We start from the raw sequence: 25,303 nt of genomic DNA on the forward strand, positions 1-25,303 counted from the left end.
GGGCTGGTATCGGGCACGCCAGGTTTCGTTTTGAGATTTGGTGGCTCCGTGATGAATCCTTTGTAGCTACCGTCCCTAATTGGTGGGCTCGTGCAGTCAATGGTAGGTGGGCTGCTTTCAGGCTCTCGCGGAAGTTGCACTCCATCAGGAGGGAGGCGCTCGCCTGGAAGCGCATTTTCTGGAGCAGCAAATTTTTGGAAGTGGCCGATTGGGATGAGGAGATCATGTCCCTTCAGGCCTCTGATAATATTTCTGCAGATCAGTCTTCCCGTCTCCTTTGTCTGCAGTGTCTTGCCCAGGAGTGGCAGATTAGGGAGTCTATCCATTGGCAGCAACGTTCTAGGCTGGATTGGCTCGCGCACAGGGACCAGAACTCTAGATTCTTCCACTTGGCCGCCTCTCAGAGGCGCCGTCAGACGTTGCTCCAGTCCATGGGTATCGGGGGCAGGATTTTTCTTGGTGATGACATCCTCCCGACCTTGAGCGCTCATTTCCAGGATTTCTACTCTAAACCTCTTCGCTTCCGTGCCACGCTGGCGGATTTTCACCTCTCCTCTCTCTCTGTCTCTTGTGTGATCGCTCTTGAGTGGCCCTTCCAACACCAAGAGATCAAGAACGCGGTCTGAGCCCTTGGCTCTGGTAAGGCGCCCGACATTGATGGTTTCCCAGTCGAATTTTTTCGTACTTTTTGGGAGGTTTGTAGCGCGGATGTGTTTGCGTTTTGTGATGAGTTCGCCTCCAATTTTGTTTTCCTAAAGGAATTCAATCAAGTTACCTGCGTCCTGGTGCCTAAGCGCCCTAACCCTATGGACGTCACCCACTTTCGCCCGATCTCCATCCTAGGCACGCCTTACAAGATTATTGCTAAGTTGCTCTCTTTGCAGCTTGCGCCTGTCATGCCTTCAGTCATTAACCCCTTCCAGGTTGCTTTCGTCAAGGGTCGGCGTCTGCAGGACGTGGTTGTCCTAGCCAATGAGGTTGTTCACTCCCTTTACTGTCTACGGCTACCTTCATTCATCCTGAAGTTGGACATCTCTAAGGCTTTTGACTCGGTTAGTTGGGAGTTCCTTTCTGACCTCCTCGCCCGTCTTGCGTTTGGTCCTTCGTTTAGGCAGTGGATCATGTCGCTTGTCACTGGGACCCAGCTTGCGGTCTCCTTCAATGGGAAGTGTGGTGATTTCTTCTGTCTCGAGCGTGGCCTCCGTCAAGGTTGCCCGTTATCGCCCTTACTTTTCAATTTGGTTGCTGAGAGCTTTTCTGCGCTTTTCCATCACGCAACGGTCGTTGGCTTCCTCACACCCCATTCGCTCCCCCACTTACCGTCCTTCTCCACCCTTCAGTATGCTGATGATTTTTTCCTGTTCGACAGTGCTTCCCGCCAGCAGATTGTGAGAACGTGGCTCATCCTTCGGGTCTTTGAGCTCATCTCAGGTCTTTCTATCAATTCCACCAAGTGTCACCTCTCCCTCATTCATGCGGATCCGACCACGGTACTTCTCGCGGAAGCTCGCTTTGGGTGTAAGGCTACTAGCCTGCCCATGGACTATCTGGGGCTTCAGATTACGTTGTCGCCTCCTGCTCCCTCTTTTTGGGATGGGGTGGAGCATAAGCTTACGGATCGCCTTCAGTGTTGGCAGGGAAAGCTGCTTTCTCTTCCAGGTCGGATTACTCTGGCTAAGCACTGCCTTGCGTCGGTTCCTCTCCATGCTTTGTCTGTCTTTCGGCCTCCTGTGGCTGTTTTGCGTAGGTTTGATAAGCTTATTCGTAAGTTTGTTTGGGATGGTGATCGACCTTCAGATCGCCTTGCGCATTAGAATGTAGTTGTCTTTCCGCGTCTTCTTGGGGGTGCTGGGGTTACCAACCTCAGTCGGGCTTGCGAGTCTTCCATGTGTTCTTGGTGGTGGCAGTTAACAACTGAACATTCTCCCATCACCCAATTCATTAGTTCAAAATTCAACATGCCTTCCCCTAGCGTCTGGCATAGTTCTATCTCTCACACCTCCCCCTCTCACTTTTGGTCTGACATGCTTTCTGTCCTTCCTCTTTTCCTATGCCTTGCTGACCTCTCATCGTCCACGTCCCCATCCTGGCCCCTTTCACTACCTGTGAGTTCACTTTTTCTTCTTGCTACCTGGCCCCTTTCACTACCCGTGAGTTCACTTTTTCTTCTTGCTACCTGGCCTCCTTTGGTCCTTCTGTCGCGTCACTCCTCCCCCGGTCTCTTTGGTCTCCTGGCCCATCTCCTCGAGCCATTGCTTTTGTCTGGCTTCTTCTGACTGGCCATATCAACACTTTTGATCACCTACAGCACCTTGACATCAGTTTGGCTAACCAGCGTCCCCTATGTCTTGTTGCGACTGAGTCTCGGGTCCACCTTTTTACTTCTTGCCATTTTTTCTCTAGTGTCCTTGCTTCTACTTGGCCTTCCCTTGTTAGTAATCTTTCAAACCCACCATCCATTCGTCTTTTCTTCCTCTTTTGTCCTTCCCCCCACCTGACTGCTTCCTGGGGTCATGTCTGGAGGCCGTGGCTCATTTCAGCTTGGTGGCGCATTTGGGTGGAGCGCAACAACAGGGTCTTGAGGGGCACCTTCTCTTCACCAGATTCTGTGGCTCGTCTTGTGCAAGGGGATATCCAGTTCGCCATTCGGTTAAAGCGTCCCCGCCTGACTGTGGTTGGGTGACTGTGCCATTTCGTCTTTCCTCTTATCTCCTATTTTTCTGTGCATTGTATTGTATATTTGTTCTTCCTGCTTGCGTTTTTTGCATTATTTTTGTTTTTTGCGGATTGTTTTTGTATTTAGGGGACCTCTTGTCCCCAAATTTTGTTATATATTCCCATTTTATCGGCTCTCTCTCTCTCTCTCTCTCTCTCTCTACACACACACACACACACATATATATATATATATATATATATATATATATATATATGGTAATTTGTAAATCCGAGAAAACTAGGGCAGGGATTAAGCTAAAACTAAACCCCTCAAAATAGATGGTTTAGAACTTTTGCACCAACCATATTGATATGATGTAAAGAAGGCTTTAATGAAATATGCATATTAAGTTAATTATTCTTTTGAGTCAAATGGTGCTTTCATAGTAATTGAAAAATCAATTACTTTTATAACATCAAAATTTTACTAGTAGAAAAACTAATATTTTTTTGAATAACAACTTATATTAAGACTTCCTTTATGACTAATTAGTATTTACAGAAATGTTAGGATGTCCATATTTTGTTTAAATACATTTTAATGAAAAATTCAGTCGTCATATCTCTCTCTCTCTCTCTTAATATGTATATATATATATATATATATATATATATATATATATATATATATATAGAGAGAGAGAGAGAGAGAGAGAGAGATTGAGAGAGGGAGAGGGAGAGATTAGTAGAAAGTAGATGCTTAGGTCAGGGATAACCAAACCTATTTTTTTGCTAAAAATGATTTTTATATAAAATGTAAACATATTAATATATTTATAAAATCATGCTTTGATTTAAGTTGTTTTAGGAAAATGTAGATTTTATTTATTGTCAAAATGTTGCTGTTATGAGGGCCATTCATTTTTTTCTTATTATAAAAACATACTTGCAGCCTAACAAAGCCTAACAAATGATCAACTTAACATATGTTTTGGATCAACCTATTCTTGAGATCATATCAGTGCAATTAAATTGCAAAAAAAACATAAACATCAAGATTAAAACGCCTAGTGTCCACAAATCTCTCTCTCTCACTCTCTCTTTCAATTATCTTCAACAGGGAAGTTCTCGTGTTATGCAAAAAGGCTGTTAAAACTATTTTTACCAACTTCTTTCTGGTTCGCCAACTAGTAGCAGGATTCCCTCACAAGGTAACTTCTAGGCTCCCTACTGGGCTCGTCACCACTGCTAAATTGTTAAAAGACTTGCAACACTCTAGCAATCCCTCTAGGCACCACATTGTTTCGACGGTTGCTTAGAAAGGAAAGGCTACAGGTTTTCTTTTTTGTAAATGGACTCTAATTTGATTTGGCCTACTGTCTTGCTATTTGAGGCATTAATTTTACTATATCCATGTCACTCATCTTTTCTACCTTTCACTTTTAATCTTTTCTACGAGAACAATAAAAAAGTAACAACGTACACCTTGGGTAATAACTATAGCACTAACAGTTTCAACACTTGGATGTTAAAGTATGACATTTGGAAGTGACTCAGTTTGTAATGGAAAAGCTATTGCGATATAAAATGTTTCAGTTCTACAATGGTAAAGTTTGTCTCAATAATTTACTTGTGAAATGGGGTTTGTGTTTCAAACCCACTTTGAGGGCATGTAGACGACATCGAAACTGGGTTTATAGGTGTTTTGGAACCCCCTAAAAATGATTAATGGGCGTTTTGATGACGCCCTCAAGAACATAGTTTTGTAGAAACTAGCTCTTGCGAAAGGTAAGTTTTTTAATAAGTTTTTAAGAACTAGCTCTTTATTGGGTAACACACCTAAAACACATTTTCTTTTTTGTTTTGAATAACTTAGGGAAAAGTGGCTATTTGGTCGTTCACTCTTCGTTTGAAAGCGGCTCTTATCAAAAATATGTTTTCTTAAGCTCAAGTGTCATCCAAACACTTCCGTGGATTTTTCATCCAAAACATTGCGCTCATCCATATTGTGAGGGAATGATGGTAGTTGAGCAAAATGGAAGGAAGAGGTTGTTTGTGTTTGAGAAAGATCGGGAGCCAAAAAAATGAGGAGAAGTTTAGATTGTCAACAATGTTACTCAACTGCATGTTGAAGAGAAGAAACCATGTTGTTGAGGTGACAGAGACAAAACATACATGTTTGAGGTAATGTACTGGTTGCAATCTCGATGTCCTTGAAGGAAATGAATGATGTACTGCAGGGCCGTGAACCAAGGTAAATCCAAATTCCTCTTCCACAGTGAAGAAAAAAATGAATTTCATGCATAGTTGCCTGACTCAACGAGCTCGGAAATCGCCCGAGTCAATATGTATAGTTAGAAAACCTGGCCCCGAGTCAAGGTTGACTCGACTAGCTTTTGACTCGGCCTGACTCCCTGCTTGACTCACCCTTGACTCAGTCTTGTTAAGCAAAAAGGCTGTTAAATCCTGTTAATAAACATTGTTGATCCGTGTTAAACAACAAAAAAGTTATTTTTTTATATAGGTGTCTTATAATCATTTAGTTATGCCCCATGAGAAATGAAAATTTTTACAACAATGTCCCTTAGCCAAAAAAATTCTCGCTACGCCATGCCATGGCTTTGACCTCACATGTTAAAGCATCATGAAGCTGAATAGTGGGACTACGAACATAGTCTACGCAACCAAACATTTATAGTTGAGTCACACTTTTTTGTGAAAGTATAATATCAGTGTCAATATTATGTTAAAACTTCAAGGATGTTAAAACTTGAAGTCAGCATTTGAAGTATGGTTTTTTTTCATCGTGCTTGAATTGGCACACTATGAGAACTGAACAATTTGGCCTAGTTACCATGAAATATCTGGAGGCATTGTTAATTTTAGCAAATTTCCTGCCTTCGATGTAAACAAAATTCTTATGCTACAGAAAATGTACCGTGATGTTTCATAACTGGTCCCATATGTGTAGAGTATTATCAAGTGTAAATTTGCCCTTGGTTTAGGAATACCCATGTATGTCACATTGCAACTTCTAACCGCAAAAAGTATTTGAACTTGCCAAGACCTTAAGTTGAACTTGAGAGTGCAAATATGATTTCAAACATATAATTCATCGACCATAGTTGTTTGCAGTGATCGTATAATTGTTAGTGTATACATGTAGAATGGTGATTTGTCCATTAATTCTCTAAATGTACACAGTATAACTTAGAAGTAAGATCATGGTCCGAAGCTAGTCGAGGCAATACAAGGTCATGGGCATGCAATTTCTCCCGAGTGTGTGGGGGAACACAATTTCATAAAACATGTGAGTTATGAAATATTTTATATTTTTTTAAGATCACATATCTATGGTTATGTTGACCATATAAATATCGGATAAACAAACATTAGTTAACACAAGAAGATAATTTTCTGAAGGTTTACGTCATGGACAAGATAAATAATCAAGAGCTCTTAAATCTATACTTTGGTAGATGCCTAAAGCCTTTTCACACCCAAAATACACATGCAAATGTAACTAATGAAATGTGCAACTATAATAATATACAGGAAGTTTTGTCATAAAATCTTAAATAAAGCTTCCGCAACTTCGGGAAGATGCCTATGCTTCCATAAGTGAGGAATAAATGCGAAAAATTAACTCTGAAATAAAATTTGGAATGATAGAACATAAGATTTTCAGGAAAGACAACATTGAACATCTCAAGTCTGAAAAAGCAGTTAAAGAAAAAAGTTATTTTACATTTGGTGGCAGAAGATGGGACAGATACTCTTCATGTAGTGGAAAAGAAAATTAAACTTAGGGCGACATGATTATTTTTCCTTCAAAAAAATATGGTGTCGTTAAATCAGGCGCAGCAATTTAACGTTAAAAACTAAAATACTTCCGTTAATGGTAGGGCGGTTTCGAAGTTGGGAGTGAGGACTGAGGAGTGATCACATAAAGAGAAAAGGTATTCACAGTTTTCACAGGAAAGGAAATAATCAGAACCGTCCACGTCATCAAGATGGGCGGTGGACATGCAGAGCCAGTTCTCCCCATTCATTTGGGACATTTTTACCCTCAAATGGTCAAATTCCTTCCCCACTAAAGCGGACCCTACGTGAGATGAAAAGAGACAAAAGAGCATTTTCTGTAAATAACGCGGTATAAATAATCATTGGCCTGCTCATGCCTCCATTTCCGACTCTCTCCGAGAGGGAGAGGAAGCGGAGATGGTGGACGCAAAAGGGAAGGGCAAGGAGATTGCCGTCCGGCAATAGGAAGTCCTCACGCCCTCCCGACGACCAAGCATTTGGCTCTCAAAAACACAGGCAATCCGGGGCGCTGCAATTCTTCGATCACATTGCCAACGATACGAAGATTATGATAGCAATTCTGGTAAAATCTACTGTTGTTCTTGTCATTTATACATGTAATGGGAGAAACCCTAGTTGCTTTGTGGTTCTAGTTTGATGAACGTGGTGCTGCATTTAGCTTATTTTCATTTTTGGTGTGTGGGTCTGCTTTTCTCTTTGCGGAACTAATGGGTAATGCTTTTATTGTTATGTCGTTGGTGCTATGAGAGGTTAGAAGCGATAGAAGCGACTCATTGTTCGTTTCTTTCTGCATGTCCTATTCGTTTTGGATAAGCAGCCGTTTATTTAGCGCCAGGGGGTGGCATTGGAGGTTTCCCGTTCATAGATACCGAAGTGGGTGACACTTCTACTTGATATACAGATTCTGTTTACGGTTAGGGTTCTAGTTTCATGGTTACTTTTGCTTCAAAGAAAGCTGGAATTCACTACAACTGCCGTCTAGTTGGTGGAAACTCTGAAGTGTAGATGGAGGTCCTGCCACGTGTTCCTGTTAGGGCTTTCAAGTAGAAGTGTGCTTTTCTCTGTACTAGATGGGGAAATGGGAAGAGAGCTTCATTAATTCGTCGCTTAACGTAAGCCAACAACTGGAAATGGTTTCACGCGGTCTGCCATGGTTAATGTGTACCTTCTAACCATATGGGATCAATGGGAATGATCAGTTTGCAGAATGGGCTAATCTTCATAAAATGATCAGTTTGATATGGTAGATCCGTAACTTAGCTTCTTAGCAGGGAAGAGGCTTCATGCAAATGAATAATCTCAGAGGAATGGGAGGCGGTTATGGAACACACAGTTAAGCTCGTTCGCTTTCTTGACCTTTCATTTTTCAAACAGCATCATTCCTGATTATTCTTTTCTTGCTTTTACTGAGATTTTCTTTTTGAAGCTCTTGTGCTGTTAGATTTTTGAGGACTTCATGCCTGAAGGCCATGTTGATTTAAAGCAGTTGAAGCAGAACAAAGAGTGGAAACACAGTTAAAATACATAAGCTGAACATTTTTTGTGTAAACTGTGCTTGTAAATTTATCTTAAGATTAATTTAGTGCGAAGGCATTTTAAGTTGGTAATTTTCAACTTTAAATGTGTTTTCTGAGTTATAAAAAACCAATGGCTCTTATAACACCAGTAAATGATGGTAAAAATTTTTCAATAAAATCAATTTTAACTAAAATATGTTTTCTAATAGATAAGCCATGATAAACACATTCACATATCCAAATTGAATTAAAGATAAGTTTAAGTATATAACTTGGGCTGCCTGTTTTTTGTCGCTGATCTAATTTGTTTGAGAGGTACCAATTATATATGTATTTATGTATGTGTGTGTGTGTTCTAGAATATGATTACACCCTATTAGTGCTAATTATGCACTAACTTGGATATACTTAGAAGGAAATGTCAACTCAATTGGAAATTGCAAACCCATAAAAGTGAATAACTAGTCAATTTTTTGCAAAGCTAGTTTTGGTCTGCTTGTTTGTATGCCTCCCTATGATATCAATCAGATGTTGCTTCATAGTCGAGATCATAGTCACAAATAACATCTTAGAGTTCTAACGGCGAGTTTTTTCTTGGGTATAATACGGTGGGCTTGAAAAATACTGGAACAAATGGTATTTTTTAAATTAAAACAATTAAAAATAGGAAAAAATAAAATAAGTGAGAAATAATGCCACAAACATCAAAAGATAAGTAGATTTGCAACAAATAAAAAATAGAAAATGAAAAAAAAAACTGTGACATTAAAAAATGAAAAAATGAAAAAAAAGAGTAAAGAATGCGTTTTATTTTCTTGGCATTTTATTTAAAAGACATTTTATTTTCTCACATTATGATATGAAGTTATGAACAACAACAAAAAGATCATTGTTCATTCTTGAAAGTTGAAACAAACAATGGAACATATAAACAGATACAGGACACAATGAGTTACCAAAAAATATGTTATCCCTATGAGAATCTTGATCTCTACAAGCAAACGCACTCTGGAAAAAATCAATTACTTCATGAGAATTAGACGCCCAACCTTTGCAGTGCTTTGACAACACATAGCTCTCTTCACTTACTGATGAATGTGGGTCACCTTTAGCATTTTGAATATCAACTTACAGTCTGCACTTTCACTGTCATTCTGAAGACTAATTTCTGTCACTGGGATGGACTTCACTATAATTTTACCACTGCGTAATCTGCAAAAATTTCCATTTTCCTCATCTCCCTTAACATAATTGCCTCCAGGGTCCATGTTCCCGTGACCGACATTTGCAAAGAGAAAATAACGTGTTTTTTGTGACTATGGTCCAAAGTGCTAGTGGCAGCTAGGTATGTGCAAAACAGTAAATGATAGGGGAGAAGGACAGGAGGAGGACTAAGGATAAGAAGAAAAACGTAATAAAATTTTAAAATAAAAGTAGAAAAAGGAGGAAAAAGAACAAACTTTACGGCATTGCCTAGGTGGCCCAGACTAGTTGGAAATGTGGCTACCTAGTGCCCAAGCAGGTGGCACAACACACTTTTGATTGTTGTGCATGTGTGTGTGTGTGTGTGTGTGAGAGGGAGAGAGAGAGTGCCACCCACCATGCATCCCTTCTTGAGCAAAGGGAACAGACACAGCTCTCTCACTCCCTATCTCGTGCACACACACACACACATGTGTTTGTCTATGTTATCCGTTTTCCATTGCTATGAGCTTTTAATCACATTTCATTAGAAGATGGGATGTTAGCTTGTCTCCAATTGCTGGTATAGGTCAATCTTCTCACATGATCAGAGATGGGTGTAATGAAAGTGTTGCTTATGATGAAGTGAAGAGTGCAAATGTCGGTCACGGGAACATGGCCCCTGCAGGCAGTTATGTTAAGGGAGATGAGGAAAATGGAAATTTTTGCAGATTACGCAGTGGTAAAATTATAATGAAGTCCATCCCAGTGACAGAAAATAGTCTTTAGAATGACAGTGAAAGTGCAGAACTGTAAGCTGGTATTCATAATGCTAAAGGTGACCCACATCCATCAGTAAGTGAAGAGAGCTATGTGTTGTCAGAACACTGCAAAGGTTGGGCGTCTATTCTCAGGAAGTTATTGATTTCTCCCAGAGTGTGTTTGCTTGTAGAGATCAAGACTCTCATAGGGATAACATATTTTTTGGTAACTCATTGTGTACAACATATGTTTATAGGTTCCACTATTTGTTTCAACTTTCAAGAATGAACATTGATTTTTTTTATGTTGTTCAGATCATAAGCTTCCACGAATCCATCTTCAAATGGCTCTCCCCTGTGAGAATGATAAAATACCAAGCATAGGCATCATGGAAAGTCCTGAGAGAAATTCACTTGTTGATGAGGCACAATATGATGGTAAATATCTTGCTATTCACATGGTTTAGCTTTTTTAATCATGATTCAAAGTCTCTCTGATGTCTTTACAGATGCAGTCCTTTCAAATTCTACTGGTGCGGAAGCTAAAAATTCTGGTGAGAGGTCCCAAATTGTTGCTGCTGATTCACATAGTTCCCAGACGAATAAGAACTTATTAGACTCTCATACTTCAAAGGGAGGCTTAGATGCCATGCTGAGTCCTCAGAGGGATTCAACTCAGGCAGATTTGCAGTTATATGATGGTAATAACTTGCAAGAATCTACTCTAAGACATAGTTGCAAAAGTTGTGATGTCCTTACTGTTAGAGTATTCTCTGATACTATAAGCCTGAAGAAAGACTTCCCAGAAACTGGGCATTCGGGCGAGAAATCCCACATTGCGGCTGCTAGTCTTGGTACGTGTTTTTCTATTTGGCAACAAGAGAGATAGATGTGAAGAGACATTGGAGAGCTGTGGCAATGATAACGCTATTTGTGGAATTGAGAGCTCGAAGAAGTCCAGGTATTGGCAGTAGCAATTGCTCGTCAGTTTTTCTTTTTTGAGTTTTGTCCTTATCCGTTCAATGATTTTTAAAATCTGTGCTTTTAAATCTGAAAATAGAAACCTTGCCGGGAGAAGCTGGAGTCTGTTCCATGTTGGACTATGATAAATGACATATTTATGCATGCTTCCGCCATTAAAATTGTTGGATGAGTTGTTAGTTTCAAATATAAAGTGGAACTTGGATTTTTTATGCTTTTACAAATGCATGTTTGTACCAAATTGTGAAAATTTTTGAACTTCTCAAAAACTTCAGATTTGTATCTTAGGAAATATATCTAACAATACCTAGTGAAATCATAAACAAATATCACATAATATGATAGCCTCCTTTTGAAATGATAGGAGATGGTCCCCATACATAGGAATGAACAAGCTCAAAAGGAACTTCTCTGTCCAAAAGATAATAATTTCATTTTTTCATGTATGCAATCATTATATTTAAAGTTCTCAATACAAATATCCTTGGTAGGACTTATCATAGACAATTTTCTAATGTTTGGATGACCTAATCTTTGGTGCCAAACATTGATGCCCACATTTTCAACATAGTGACAAAACTTTTCTTTCGGGATACATAAATTGTCCATGTAGTAAAGGTTCCCTTTTCTAAAACTTTATTCAATCAATCTTCTGGTTTGGTGATCATACACCAAACATTTATTTGATGACAAAACTATGTCAAAACCAAGATATGAGATTTGTGATACAGAAAGTAAGTTAAGATTAAATCTAGGGACATAACTTTTGAAACAAAAAATTTTTGTTTTCCAAATTTTTTTCAAAATTCCCAATCCCTTTAACACTCAAAGATGTTCCATCAGCGGTAACTACAATTGATTTCTTTTCTTGTTTGTTCAAAATTGGTCAAAGATGATATATTTGATGTCATATGAAAAGATGCACCAGAGTTTAAAAGCCGAGAAAACATACCAGGAGTTTTGGAGGTGGATGCCGTTGTTGCTAGTGCTTCGGAATTTGACTTCTTGATCATGGGTTGAAGGGCCGTCATGATTTGATTCAACGTTGTGAAGATTGATGAAAGATCACATCTTTCATTTGCAACATTTGCAGCCTTTTTTTGATCAAATTGTCTAGTATTGCATTATCCACCTTGAGGATATGAAATTCCAGTTGTGTTGCCCTCCTTGAGGATATGAAACTCCTCTTTTGAGAAAATTTCCTCCATAGTTTTATGATTGTCCTTCATTGTTGTTTAACTTTGGACAACTAGGTCTTATGTGACCCGGTTCATGACAAAAGTGGCAAACAACTTTATATTCTCCTTTATTTTGATGTTCAAAGTGAGGAGGTCTAAAAGATTTGATGTTGTTTTCGAGTCTAGAGGCGGCTAAGACTTTTTTTTCTTCTTGTTTTGAAATAAGAACACTATCCTTATCCATTTCTTTGGATAATTTCATTCTAGTTTCTTCTCCACTTAACATTGTAAGGTGTTCATGGATGGGTGGAAGAGAGGCTAAGGAAAGAAGGACTGACCTTATTTGTACAAATTCAGGTCGTAATCCTTGAAGAAATTGAAAAAGCTTAAATTCATCGACTTCATTTCTTCTAATTTCATGGCACTTGCAATCCATCCCTAGTTTGGGATTAGGTTGATCTAACTCATTCCACACACTAGAGATTTTCATAAAATATTCTCTCACATTTTTCACTCATTGTTTGATACTTTGGGTTTTTTGAATCAAAAAATACTTTTGGGCCATATCTTTTTGGGTAAACATTCCCTTGAATATTCCAAAACTTCACTAGCTTTTTTATAATACATAAAATTTTGGGCAATCCTAGGTTCAATACTTTCTTATATCCATTCTTTAATCCTAGAATTCTTGGCTTCCCAATCGTCCAATTTTTTAGAATATTCATTCATGGCATTTTGTCTTTCATCCCCATCTAATTCTTTCTCAATCCCATTTTCTACTTTGGTAACTTAAGAGAAGGAGGGATAGACGTACTTCTTATGAAGCCCCATAAATATTTTTTTTATATGCATTTGCAAGCATTTTACCCATAGCGTGTAATTGGTTCCATCAAACTTATATGGAGCATGATAACTTCCTCCTTCGATTGAAACTTTGGAGTCCTCCATGAGAGCAATATTTTAAATAATAATCTCCAAGAAAGTCAAGAAGAAATCCTTTTGAAAGTTTCACCAAACAGTTGGTGAGCAGCTACAGCAATAGTCTTCAATAGATGATGATCAGCAACAAAAAAAATTCCTTCAACAGACCAGCAACTCAAAATAATAATAACAGTCTCTAATAAGGCTTCAATAAGCAGCCCAATGACTCTGATACCATGTAAAAGTTGACTATAACAGTTACAAAAGAAGCATATAGCAATAAAAGGCACTAAGGCGAAGTGGAGAAGAATAAATCTCATTCAATTGAATACATGAAGGTTGTAAAACACAGCTTACTATTGCAAGAGACTGTTACAAATATTTATACAAGAAAGAATAAGGAGGAAGGGGCTGAACTAGCCATTGGGCTGGTTCCAACGACTCTTAATAGAGCCGTTGGAACTGCCAACGGCTAGCTCAGTTAAACAAATAAAAAAATAAAAAATAAAAAATAAGAAATAAAAATAAAACAAAAAAGGAAAAATAAACTAAATTCTAAGGTAATACCTATCTAAGAGGTAACAACTAACTTAGAAATCCTATTTCTTAACAAAAACACGTTGATAGGTTCAAAAGCAGTTAAAAATACATCAATCTTTGGGTCTATAGATGCGCTTGAATCGACCAAGCAGGACAACCAAACAGATGCTGTCATGAGACCAATGAAGTCTAATATACTCATGAAGGAAAATCATGTCACTCCAATGGAGTCAGAGCCAAACAGTGTTCGTGGAATGATTGAAACATGGATTTATTCTAGAATTGAAGATCAGAATGGAACAACAGCTGGTTCATTACAGCAGAAAAGTGGTTCAACTTCTCAAATGTCTGATAGGTTGAGATCAGAGCTTTGACATGAGCAGGTGAGTTTCGTACTACGTATATGCATATCGAGTCTTTTTTGCATCCTAAATTCTGTAAGTTGTTTTGCTTGTGGTTCTCAATATGCACTATATCATTATTTATTTTGAGCCACTTAACATGCATTTCATAGTTAGTCTCACTAGGATGTATAGCTGAATGCTTGTGTGTTAGTTTAAACTATTTAAGCTCCCTGACTTAACATACTTATTCATCTTTAATCAAAGTTGGTAAGTTCTATTATGAAACCTTTTAGGCCTTCTAAGAAATGTCGCTTTGATCTGATCCTGCCTCAGTCCCTTTGTTGTGCTAGTCAAGCATGTTTAGTATTGGGTCTTGCTTCAAATGCTGATCCTTACTGTTGCTGAATTGCATATTCAGGTGTCTTCTGTGGATCCTGGTGAAAAGTCTGCACCTCCCGGAACAAAAAGTAATCATGACAATGAAGTTATTGAACGGGATATTCTTCCTCAGGCATGAGTTTCAGTACAGCAACCACTTGATGCCGCTTCTTCATCAGCTGTACAGGTTCATGTTTCCAGAATGGATCTTGAAAGTCCTACATTTGCGGAAATGGAAGGATATACTGAATTGGGTTCACTTTCTCAGGATAGAGTTTCACCCCGTCACTGGATGCTTTCCCTTCATCAGCTAGGCAGGTTGGTCAGACATGCTCTGCCAGTTCTGATGAAAGATCTACTTCTGTAGAGGTAGCGAGGGAATTTGATCATGGAATCACTGGATTGGAGCCTTTTCCAGAGGCTAGTGCTCCAGTACTGCAGCCACTTGATGCTTTGCCTTCATCGACTAAGCAAGTTGTTGAGCCATCATCCTGTATGGATTCTAGTCGAGGACTCACATGTGCAGAAACAATGAGAGAACATGATCATGGTCTTGTTTTGGAGTCTCCTTCTCATGCCAGGGGTCCAGTACAGCAACCACTTGGTACCTTTCATGTATCAGCTGAATAGGTTCAGGTTTCGTCTGCAAATCCTGATGAGAGGTCCTCATCTGCAGAATCGACAAGAGAAAGTGGGCATGCAGTGGCCATGTTGGATTCTCTTTCCTCATATGAGAGTTTCTCTCCAGCAACCACATGATGTTGAGTGTGTTGTTCCTACCGCTCTGTCTTGTTGCCTGCTACACCACTGCTGCCCCCTGTGGCTAGCCAATCCATTGCTTCAGCAAATATAAGGGGAAGAACTATAGGTTCAGAGTCTGGTGAGCAAAACTCCAGACTGCTACTCCAATTTTTCATGCCCCTGTCATGAATTGTCTTGACCCGCTCTACCACGAGATAGCCAGAATGTACAATGAAGAGGAGCAAACCAAGAAGTTCTATGAAGACGTGGTCCGTGACTTAAACCTAAGTTCTTATGTTTCACTCTTTTGGTTTATCTTATGTCTTTAGTTTTTCTTTTCAATTAGGAAGTACGTCTTCCTGCAGAACGTGATAAAAAAATTGATGAAGTAAAATAGAAGTGTGCGAAGCTGCTCCAAGATGCAGAGTCGAGATACTCACCAACTAAAAGGACACTGGAGGATAACATGATGAAGGTCATGCTTAACCGCTTTCTTGCAGTAGCTTTCAAGTTTCTTGATCCTAGAGCACAACATATGGTTGTGCAGCCAGGTAATTATGAAGGCCTAATGTTGTGCATGCATCATTTTGTCGTTTACTTTTGCATTTTATAGTCTAATTGTTTCAGCTTTTTTTTTTTGTGAAAAGCATGCATGAACTTGTATGCCATAATCATAGGCATTTTATGTTCATTTTGCTTCTGTTTATCTTGGTTTGTTTGTGAACTTTGTCAAATGAGCATACATTTGTTATATGAGCTACATAAGTCATGCATCCTTGTGCTTAAGCAGTTCCAAGCAGTTGGTAACTTGGTTGTGACACTTCATGTTACCAACATAATCATCTTAGTTAGCAATTTACATGCTTTGTGGATTTTATTCTTAAAACTCTTAGCAGGTTTCTTTTGCTTCAGGAAATATTTCCACCCTGGCACTGTTCCAGCAATCTGGAATCGGTCCATTTGGTAATGGTAGTGGACCTTCATTGTGGCCCCTCCAAGTGTTGGAGAGTCGGAGACCTCCAGGTGCCATGCACAAGCCTGAATCTGAAACCTGTAATGCCAGTGCCATTCCAGCCATCGGCTGCAAATCCTGCTGTTCTTGTATATTTGTCTGACATTGATTAATTTTCCATTGACTAATTTCATGTCCAAATGAAGGCTGACTGTTGGAGATACCTAGCATTCTGGTCTTTGCATGATTGGTCTCGTGCCATTGAAGGATTAGTGAGCTCTATTGGGTGGACAGGCTAAAGCACTGAGAGGATGATGGCTATGTATATAGTGTACAATATTCAAATGTAATTTCTTAATGATATATAGTGCAATTTTGATCCCTGGAGTCGAGGTTGTTGCAGCCACTGCTGTAGAATTTCAGGAATCAGCTAATAGAGGACTCGTTCTTTTTCTTACGTTGAGATTTTGTGGTTTTCGTATGGACACAGATACGAGTTTGTTCTTGTTCCTTTGTGTGCATATCTACCTGGATGGTGGTTCTGTCTAAAGAACCACATTGCGTGATAGCCAACCCAAGTACCAGGCAACCATGTGACCAGTGAATAAAAATTTTGAAAATTTTTAACGGGGGTCAACCCTTATTTAATTCTAAGCCAAAATTTTGAAAAAAATTTAATAGCTAAATTTTATATTTGGCCAACCCCCTCCCTATGAGAAGGATCTCTGTTTTCATATATAATTCGATATCTGATCTAGGTTTAGAGTTGAGGGTTCGAGCTTCAGTATTTCATCTATTTGTCAGACTTGATACAATTAGATCCGGAAAGAAAATTAGCATCCTATTAGTAATCAGGAGCGGGTGTTGTATGGAGCTTTTCTAACTCAATACGATACATATCAGACATTTGAGGAGATCCGAATGCAGAAATCTGAATTTGGTTTTTAATAACTTTTATATTAATTGTATACCAATCCATTTCCAAATCAACTTATGCAACATAAAAAAGACAGGATATGGTAATTGCTGTATCGGATTTGAATCCAATCCTTCGACATCCTCGTTCTTCTCTAAATCTTATGATTTATGCTAGTGTGATATTTTTCAAAGTGTCCGTCTCCTGCTTTTGCATCCGGTATTGCTTCCCTATTTTTTTTTCTTCACATCTAAAGGTAGCAGTATATGATTTATATACAAGACTGTCAAGCACTCTTGTCGGAGTCGGTTTAAAGCTGTATCGGTGAGGCTCCCAATTCAGTTGAATCTGTTGGGAATCGGTAAAGAGAATCTAAAAATTAATCTCTCGTAAAAATAAAAAATATTAAAAATAAGAAATTTGTTAAAATATTTAAAAACAAGATGTGAATGACAGGCTTAGTTAGAATATTTAAATATTTAAAAAAGGCTGATTTTAATGACATTTTATTGTTAACCTTTTTTTGTCCATCTTTTGTTTTATTCTTTAAAAATAATTGCAAGTTTAAAAGGTATCGTTTGTTCAAGGGGTCCGGTCTTTTGACCGTGAAAGAAGCAACTAATTTTAGAACTCCAGGGGTAATATTAAAATAGAAATATGAAAACCATGTTTTACGAATATGGCTTAAAGATTGGGGTAGATCCGGAAACATTGCTTTCTAGTGTTTTAATAACTTAGATATAATGGGAGAGAACATCTACTGTGATGGCAAAATTTGAAAAAAGAAATAAGAAAATCATCTAGTGAGTAGACATTTTTCTTATTACCTTGGTATGAAAGACATTTTGTGCACTTCCACAAAAATAATTCTCCTTCTTTAGAAATTTGAATTTGCAAATGGACAATAAACTTGTGGGTAGATATTTTTAACTTAATTGTGCTTTGCCAACACCTCAATTCTTACCCATCTTGATGCTGACATCAAGAAGATGTGATATTCTAGAACATGTTTCCAATTTAGCGAAAGTTTTGGAATAATTGCTATTTTTCAAACCTCATCTCCATTTTTCTAACTTAAGTCTTTATTTGTTGACCAAATGAACATAAAAAAATGAAAATTCACCTCCCATGTCATGAACTTTACTTTCACCATCAAACACATTGGAAGTCAATTATATTCCATGAGAAGATGCCAGTTGTCAAGGAATATATGGCAAGGAACGTGGTGAAATACTTTGTTAATAAATGATTTTCTGTGGAGAAGGCATCTGCAAGAGAATTTGACGTAGGAAGAACATGTTACATTGCATTTTCCAAATTTCACTAAAGAAAATCAAGTGTTAACAAGCATTAAAATAAGAAAGTGCCAGGAAACCTTCACTTGCACAAAGAAAATAATGCATTACAGAACAGATGATGAGGATGCATGTAACAACCCAGCCAACTCTGGTATCGGGCACGGGCTCCTTGTTCGATGGATCTCAACATACTTCATGCTAGATTTAGTTCCAATACAAAAACGGCTAGAAATTAGGATAATCATTATTTAAATAGTTGTCTCATAAGTCTCTTAAGATTCTTCATAATCTTATATATGAGACTAAACTTTTAAGGTGGTACAATCTACCACCTTAAGGTAATTTAGTTTTAATAAAAAAAAAAACTAGAAATTAAGATAATTATTTAAATAGCCGTCTCATAAGTCTCTTAAGATTGTTCATAATCTTACTATATCAGACTAAACTTTTAAGGTGGTACAATCTACCACCTTAGGGTAAACACATATCCCTACACTAAGCTCGAGCCTCCAATTTGATGGATCTCAACCCAGTTTCTTGAGCACCTTAGGTTCCAATCCCCAAAAGAATAAGAACCATGACAGGCAATCACTTAAGTAAACCCCCTTTTAAATCACTCGTAATTCTTCACAATCATGCACATAAAACCAAACTTTCACAATGTTATAGTGCATTTGATTACCCCTCACTGATCTAAGATATCTGAGGTTTGAGGGCCATGGATTTAATCTCTAAAATATCCTCTGGTAAAGTACGGGCCAAATGGAATTACGAAAAAATCACATTCCTTTGTCATGTCATCTACTCGAGGACCCAAAGGGGAATTTTTTTTTTAGGCTAAACATTACTAAAAAATTATAACTAATAGCAACAGTAAAAAAAATTATATAGCAAGAGTCCAAGAATTCAAAAAAAAAAAAAATTTCTTTTTCTTCTTCAAGTTCAAAAGTTCATTGTTGGAGGTCCATTGATGCTATCTCCGGTGGTGGACCTGGACCTAGCTAAAGTTTAAGTTTCTCATATTCGATGTGGCCATCTATCAGTGGTCGTACCGCAAGATACTAAAACCATATATAATGACAAAGGTAAGGAAGGTGTGGAAAGTGAAGGGAACTACCAAATCTATCATGGGCGATAATATGCAAGCTTAGTTAAAGGTGACCATAGTGAAATATCTAGATCCACAATCAAAAGCAATACAATCAAAAGGAATATATGCTTTTTATTTATGACATGATTATCTACTACTTGAAATTTGTCTTAAATTGAAGCCCTCGCCCGTCCTTTTACTCTTAGGTATAGGGTTGCTTTTCAGACCTCGGTGCACTCATGATACGCTTATCAACTAAAGTGTTGCAGTAGGGGCGGAGGGAGTGGGGGGGCCGCCCGGGTGAGCCCAGAAAAAAAAAAAATTTATATGTAAAAAATCAAATTTTTTTAGTTTGGCCCGACCCGTCGCTCCTCTTGGCCTTACCGTCGCTCCTGGCATGACCCACGGATGGTTTGGCCCGTCCCTAAAAAAAATCCTAGCTCCGCTCCTGTGTTGCAGTATCACCGTTTGTAGTAGAAGTGGGCATTGGGCCGGTAGGGGCTTGGTACCCGGCTCGTAACAGGCCTCAGTCTGGGCCTGAAAAATTGGGCCCGACCCGGCCCGTTAATATTAAAAAAACTATTTTTTATTATATTTAAAATTTCATTATATATTTTTATTATTTAAAATACAATTTATATTCAAAAAAAATTATTCCACCATCCTCTCACTATAATCAAAGTTTGACAAAGCTTGCTTTGTAACCCATTATGATAAAAAGAAAAATATTGAGATGTGGCAAACGACCACATCAAGATTTAAACCCAAATTCCTTATAAGGTGGACCGTGTTACTGCTGAATGTGTTACACCTCCTCAAAGTTAGAATTTTCAAAAAGAAATGTATTAATGAAATTTTATATATTTAGAATTTTTCTTTTTTGAAATGACTGCACTTACTGTTGACAGTGAAAAACTAATGCCCATGCCCTTTCCCACTAAGAAGGCCAAGTGTGATGTGAACATTGTGAAGTGCTTTTCCATGCAAGGCTAGTATACGTTGATGGTGGACCCTCTGTAGGACACGTGCTGCTTCCAATCACGTAGAGCTGCACTGCACTTTACACATAAGTGGGTCTGTTGCCACGCACCAAGTTGTCGGCATCGGCACCCAAACCGTATCGCAACACGGTGAATCGGAGCTCTCACGAACCGGTTTTGCTTTTTATTATGTTATATAAAAGGCATAACTTAGCTTAACTTATTTGAGTCTATCTTTTCCTTTTTACATATGTCTCAGACATTTTTCACAAATTAACTGACTCCATAGATCAAATTCTATAAGATAATCATAATAAACATGTCACAAAATTGGCCGGCTTGGACTGCCGTATAGGTTAGCAAAACCGATACACATCGATACTAACGCTTATAGGACTGGTGACGTTTTGCAACTTCTATTGCTTACTCTCCTAGGAAAGGTAAGAAAAACATTACTCACCACCTGTTTCTCTATGATCTATAAATATAACCCCGTATGACATATCTTTCATCTCATTTCAGTGCTGATTTTGAGATTGGCAGCTTCAGCCTGTTTGCATCTTCTTTTCTATGCAATATCGTTGGTGAAAAGAAGCAGAAGCAAAAGGACTAATTCAAGGAAAGAGAGAGAGTTGTCAAATATATATTATGGAGGAGAAATACGCGAGTGATCAGCAGCCTGAAGAGAGCAAATCAAATAATAATGAAAATTATTATAGTTGAGAAGGAGAAGGGTGGGATGGACGAAGGTGGTGCTGTGCATGGTGGTGGCCCAAGCGGCGGTACCGGGGATAACCATCCTCTACAAGATCTCCGCAGACCGAGGGATGAGCCTCCAAGTCCTCATCGCCTACCGCTACATTTTCGGGGCCACCCTCCTCTGCCCTCTTGCCTTTTTATTGGAGAGGTATGCGTATGAATTAACCCGATCACCATTTAAAACATATTACTTTAATGTATTTTTTTGACTAGCTTATAGATATGATCTAATTAACTCTTAAGAATATAGGCCGAATTAAAGTTTTTAAATTTTAACAGGAGCCGAAATACCATTTTTCAAAATTTTTATGTTGGACAAGTAAAGTTTTCTAAATTTTACATGTAAATTTAGATTTTTTTTTTAAGGTAGGGCTAGGGCCCATGCGGCCCCGCTTAGCTCCACCCCTAGATCCACCTTCAGTTATAAATATTCTTGAGGTGAATCTAAACTCTTTTTTTTTAATGTTCACTTGGGAGAAACCATTTTTTTTTCTTAAAAACTTCATGGTTAAACCTTCCTGCCTCCAAGGTTTTGGAGAGGTATGCTTGAAGAAGAGCATACCTCACGTCAATGTGAAGTTCTCTCGTGGACTTAGGCAAACAAGATGCAAAAATCTTGGTAGATTTAGAGAGGGAGATCAGTAGTGACGGTGGTGGCCATTAATGGAGGTAAGTGGAAGGGATAGGAGGGAGGGGATGAAGGCAGTGCTGTGCATGGTGGTGGTGCATGTAATAGTTGCAGGAATGAACATCCTTTACAAGCTTTCCGTAGATGACAATTATTTTTCGTGTAAAAGAATCGGAGCCTATTTCTTGTTCTTTTCCAATTTGTTATTATGAATATGAGGACCGGAGAAAAGAGGAAGTCTATTATTAAATTCTCCAATGTCAATGTGAAGTTTCTCATTTACTTTTACCAAGAAAGGCAAGAATAGAACGTGAAAAACCAGGTGAAGGAATTGGATGTGAATGTAGAGAAGTTATTACTGTCCAATTAGAATTTCTGCTTAATGCGGAGAGTGAATTTATTCTTTAGATTCCACATATGCCTATATATATATATAAGTACATATATGAACACCTACCACATGTACTCGCCATTTGACCCATTTTATCTTTTTGTATTTATTTAAATATAGATTAAATCCGACAAGAAGGAATGAATTTGACCCAACTAAAAGCAAAACATATTCACAATGTAACCGGGCAGACTTAGTCTAATTTGTGACCCAGATGTCTTCGTTAGGTTGTAGGAACACTTAAGAATAAAGTTTATATAAAAACAATACTGACAACACTGTGCCCTAAGAATGTAGTTCCCAACGGTTCATTTGATCATATAATAACAAACATATTTAAACGAGCTTAAATATTCCTGAGGTGAACCTAAACTTTTTTTTTTTTTAATGTTCACTTAGGAGAAACGATCTTTTTTTCTTAAAACCTTCCTGTCTACAAGCTTTCCGCAGATGACAATTTTCATTTGATCCAATTCAAGGGTCCAGGCGACAAGAAGATAGGTTTAATCATGTATCATATAAAACAACCAAAACAAATGTAGGATTTGGACACGCTGCTTCAAGATCGGTGTTGGTAGAGGCATTAGCGACCATTGTTGTAGCAGTTTCCCTACAAGATTGTATTTGTGCTCATGTGATAACCTCCGCAGCATAGCGATGTTGGTTGAAAAACAGACCGAAGGTATTGTGTTGAACTTGAATGCCTAAAAAATAATGTAATTCTCCAAGATCGTTCATAGCAAAGGTATGCAATGATCTTGGAAGGAGGCAAGAAAAAATGAACAGCTGCCAGTAAAAATAATATCATCCACATATAATAAAAGTATAGTAACTGTTGAATCTTGGAGGCGAACAAACAGCGAGGGATCAGTGGAGCTAGCTTGAAAATTGTGAGAAAATAAAAACTAGGCAAAACGATCATACCAAGCTCTTGGGAACTGTTTAAGGCCATATAGTGCCCAATTTAACTTGCAAAAATGATGAGGAAAGTGTGTATCTTTGAATCCAGGAGGCTACTCAATAAAAATAGTTTCAGTCAAATAACCATTTAAGAATGCATTCTTAACATCCAGTTGTTTAAGAGGCCAGCTATTCATGAGAGCAATGGAAAGAATGATCTGAATAGTTGCTGGTTTAAGAACTGGAGAGAAAGTTTCAAGAAAATCCACGCCTTCAACTTGTGTATAGCCATGTGCGACCAACCGCGCTTTAAGTCTGTCAACCTGACTAGCACTGTTCAATTTTGTTTTGTAAATCTATCGGCAGCCAATAATGTGCATGGAGGGGCTCTAGGAACCAAAGTCCATGTCTTATTAGCGATCAAAGCTGCCATTTCGTCTGTCATAGCTTTTCTCTAACCAGGGTACTTTAGAGCAATAGTATAATGTTTTGGTTTGGTGGGAACATAGGTAGTTAAGAGATATTTGGTATTGGGTTTAACAATACCATGTTGAGAATGTGTAGCCATAGGATGAGAACTTCTAGTAGAAGGATCATGTAAAGGAGGAGGTGGTATTGGAGAAGGCGAGAGAGGGAATGGTGAAGACGAGGGAGGAGATGGTGAGGTTGGGGTAGGTGGGTCTGATGGGAAGGGGGTTAAAGGCATGATGGCTAATGATTGGGGATAAGAATTGGTCGGATGTGGTTCAAGTTCACTGTTATGAAGTCGAGCAAGATCATGAGGGTTCACGACAGAAGAAGCTGATGTTTTAGTTTGAGTATCGGTAGAAGAAAATGACACAAGATCATGAGCAAGGCGATAATCTAGTGATGCTCTAGTAGACCCTTGATTGAAAGGAAAGCAATGTTCATCAAACACAACGTGTCTTGAAATATAAACATGATTTGTCAGGGGATAGAGGCAACAATATCCTTTGTTGTAACTCTTAATGTAGGAAAAACACCTATACCCGAAGGTCCGTAGACACGAATAATCTGGTGGTTTTAGAAATAAGCTTTCATATGTGCATTACATTTGCAGCGTGGACATCGGTAGCCGATTTATGAGCCACACAGCCATTGAAAAAGTCTCTACCCAATAATTTGCGGGTAAGATACTGTGAAAAAGGAGAGTTAATCCAAGTCAGTGATTGACCTGTGTTTCCGCTCCACCAACCCATTCTGTTTGAGTGTTTTAGACAAGCCTTCACATGTTGATTCCATGTTCTCTTGAATAAGAGAAATGCAGCACTATTAAATTCTCCACCCTCATCACTTCAAAATTTTTTTACAGATCTTCCGAATTGCATTGCCACGATTTTATGAAATTCCATAAACTTTGTATTAAAATCAGACTTTGTTTTTAATTGATAGATCCAGGAATATCTAGAATGTTGATAAACAAAAAGAGCATAATATCGAAATTGTAGACAAGAATCAAGAGGTGCTGGTCCACAAAGATCACAATGTACTTTCTCAAAAGGTTCATAATATTCATCATCTAGGGGAAGAAATGGCAAATGCGTTGCTTTTTTCAATTGACAACTTTGACAAATTGAAAAAGTAGACGTTTTTGTCATTAATTTTATGCTACCCTTGGACGACAAAAACTCAATGATCTTAGCAGACGGATGCCCAAAGTCGACTAAGCCAAACTTCTGAAGTTGCTGCCCTGAAACGATCAGAAAAAAATACTGGCTTTGGTCTAGTCTTGAGAGCATTCAAATCTTCTTCTCTAGTTCCTTTGGCAATCACCGGCTGGTTTCTTTGTCCTTAATCACAAACAAAGCAAACATATTGATATGATCTAAAGAAGGCTTTAATGAAATACACATATTAAGTTAATTATTCTTTTGAGTCAAATAGTGCTTTCCTAGTAATTGAAAAATCAATTACTTTTAGTTGATTAGCAGAAACTGGATGCTTAGGTCAGGGATAACCAAACATTTTAATTTTTCGCTAAAAATGATTTTTAAATAAAATATTAATACATTTATTAGAACATGCTTGGATTTAAGTAGTTTTAGGAAAAATGTAGATTTTATTTATTATCAAAATGTTGTTGTTATGAGGGCCATTCATTTTTTTCTTATTATAAAAAAATACTTACTGTCTAACAAATGATCAACTTAACATATGTTTTTCATCAACCTATTGTTGAGATCATATCAGTGCAATTAAATTGCAAAAAAAAGAACAACACAAACATCAAGAATAAAACTCCTAGATTTTGTCCCTGACCACACAAATTTTTTATAATGTGATGGAATTTTGCAGGGCAACACTGAACCAGAATATGTACGTCCCCTCAGTCAAGATGGGTT

At 38.1% G+C, this 25,303-nt stretch overlaps 1 protein-coding gene across 16 annotated transcripts; it reads left to right on the forward strand.

The window, feature by feature from the left end:
- The first annotated feature begins 6,833 nt into the window (after window positions 1-6,833).
- On the forward strand, window positions 6,834-16,435 carry LOC116266803 (uncharacterized). Of its 16 annotated transcripts, none has more exons than XR_007575159.1 (7): window positions 6,834-7,045; window positions 7,755-7,815; window positions 7,910-10,381; window positions 10,453-13,946; window positions 14,326-15,295; window positions 15,373-15,577; window positions 15,939-16,435. XR_007575159.1 is itself a non-coding variant. In XM_031648190.2 (7 exons), the coding sequence occupies exons 1-4, from the start codon at window positions 6,836-6,838 to the stop codon at window positions 10,830-10,832; spliced, it is 774 nt and encodes a 257-aa protein (XP_031504050.1). In that variant the 5' UTR covers window positions 6,834-6,835; the 3' UTR covers window positions 10,833-10,904; window positions 14,326-15,295; window positions 15,373-15,577; window positions 15,939-16,435. The 16 variants fall into 16 exon arrangements, 1 of the variants encoding a protein (XP_031504050.1); XM_031648190.2 differs by having other exon boundaries at window positions 10,259-10,381; window positions 10,453-10,904; XR_004175429.2 differs by having other exon boundaries at window positions 6,834-10,381; window positions 14,326-14,472; window positions 14,554-15,295.
- The last annotated feature ends 8,868 nt before the right edge of the window (window positions 16,436-25,303 follow it).

The sequence above is a fragment of the Nymphaea colorata genome, chromosome 13 (genome assembly GCF_008831285.2).
Source record: "Nymphaea colorata isolate Beijing-Zhang1983 chromosome 13, ASM883128v2, whole genome shotgun sequence".
Taxonomy (NCBI): Eukaryota; Viridiplantae; Streptophyta; class Magnoliopsida; order Nymphaeales; family Nymphaeaceae; genus Nymphaea; species Nymphaea colorata.

Bases quoted from the DNA above. Each gene is read 5' to 3' on its own strand.
- LOC116266803 (XM_031648190.2), top strand. From the start codon at position 6,836: ATGCCTCCATTTCCGACTCTCTCCGAGAGGGAGAGGAAGCGGAGATGG. The intron at 7,816-10,258 runs GTTAAGCTCGTT...TATGTTGTTCAG, and splicing joins AGGCGGTTATGGAACACACA to ATCATAAGCTTCCACGAATC. The intron at 10,382-10,452 runs GTAAATATCTTG...ATGTCTTTACAG, and splicing joins TGATGAGGCACAATATGATG to ATGCAGTCCTTTCAAATTCT.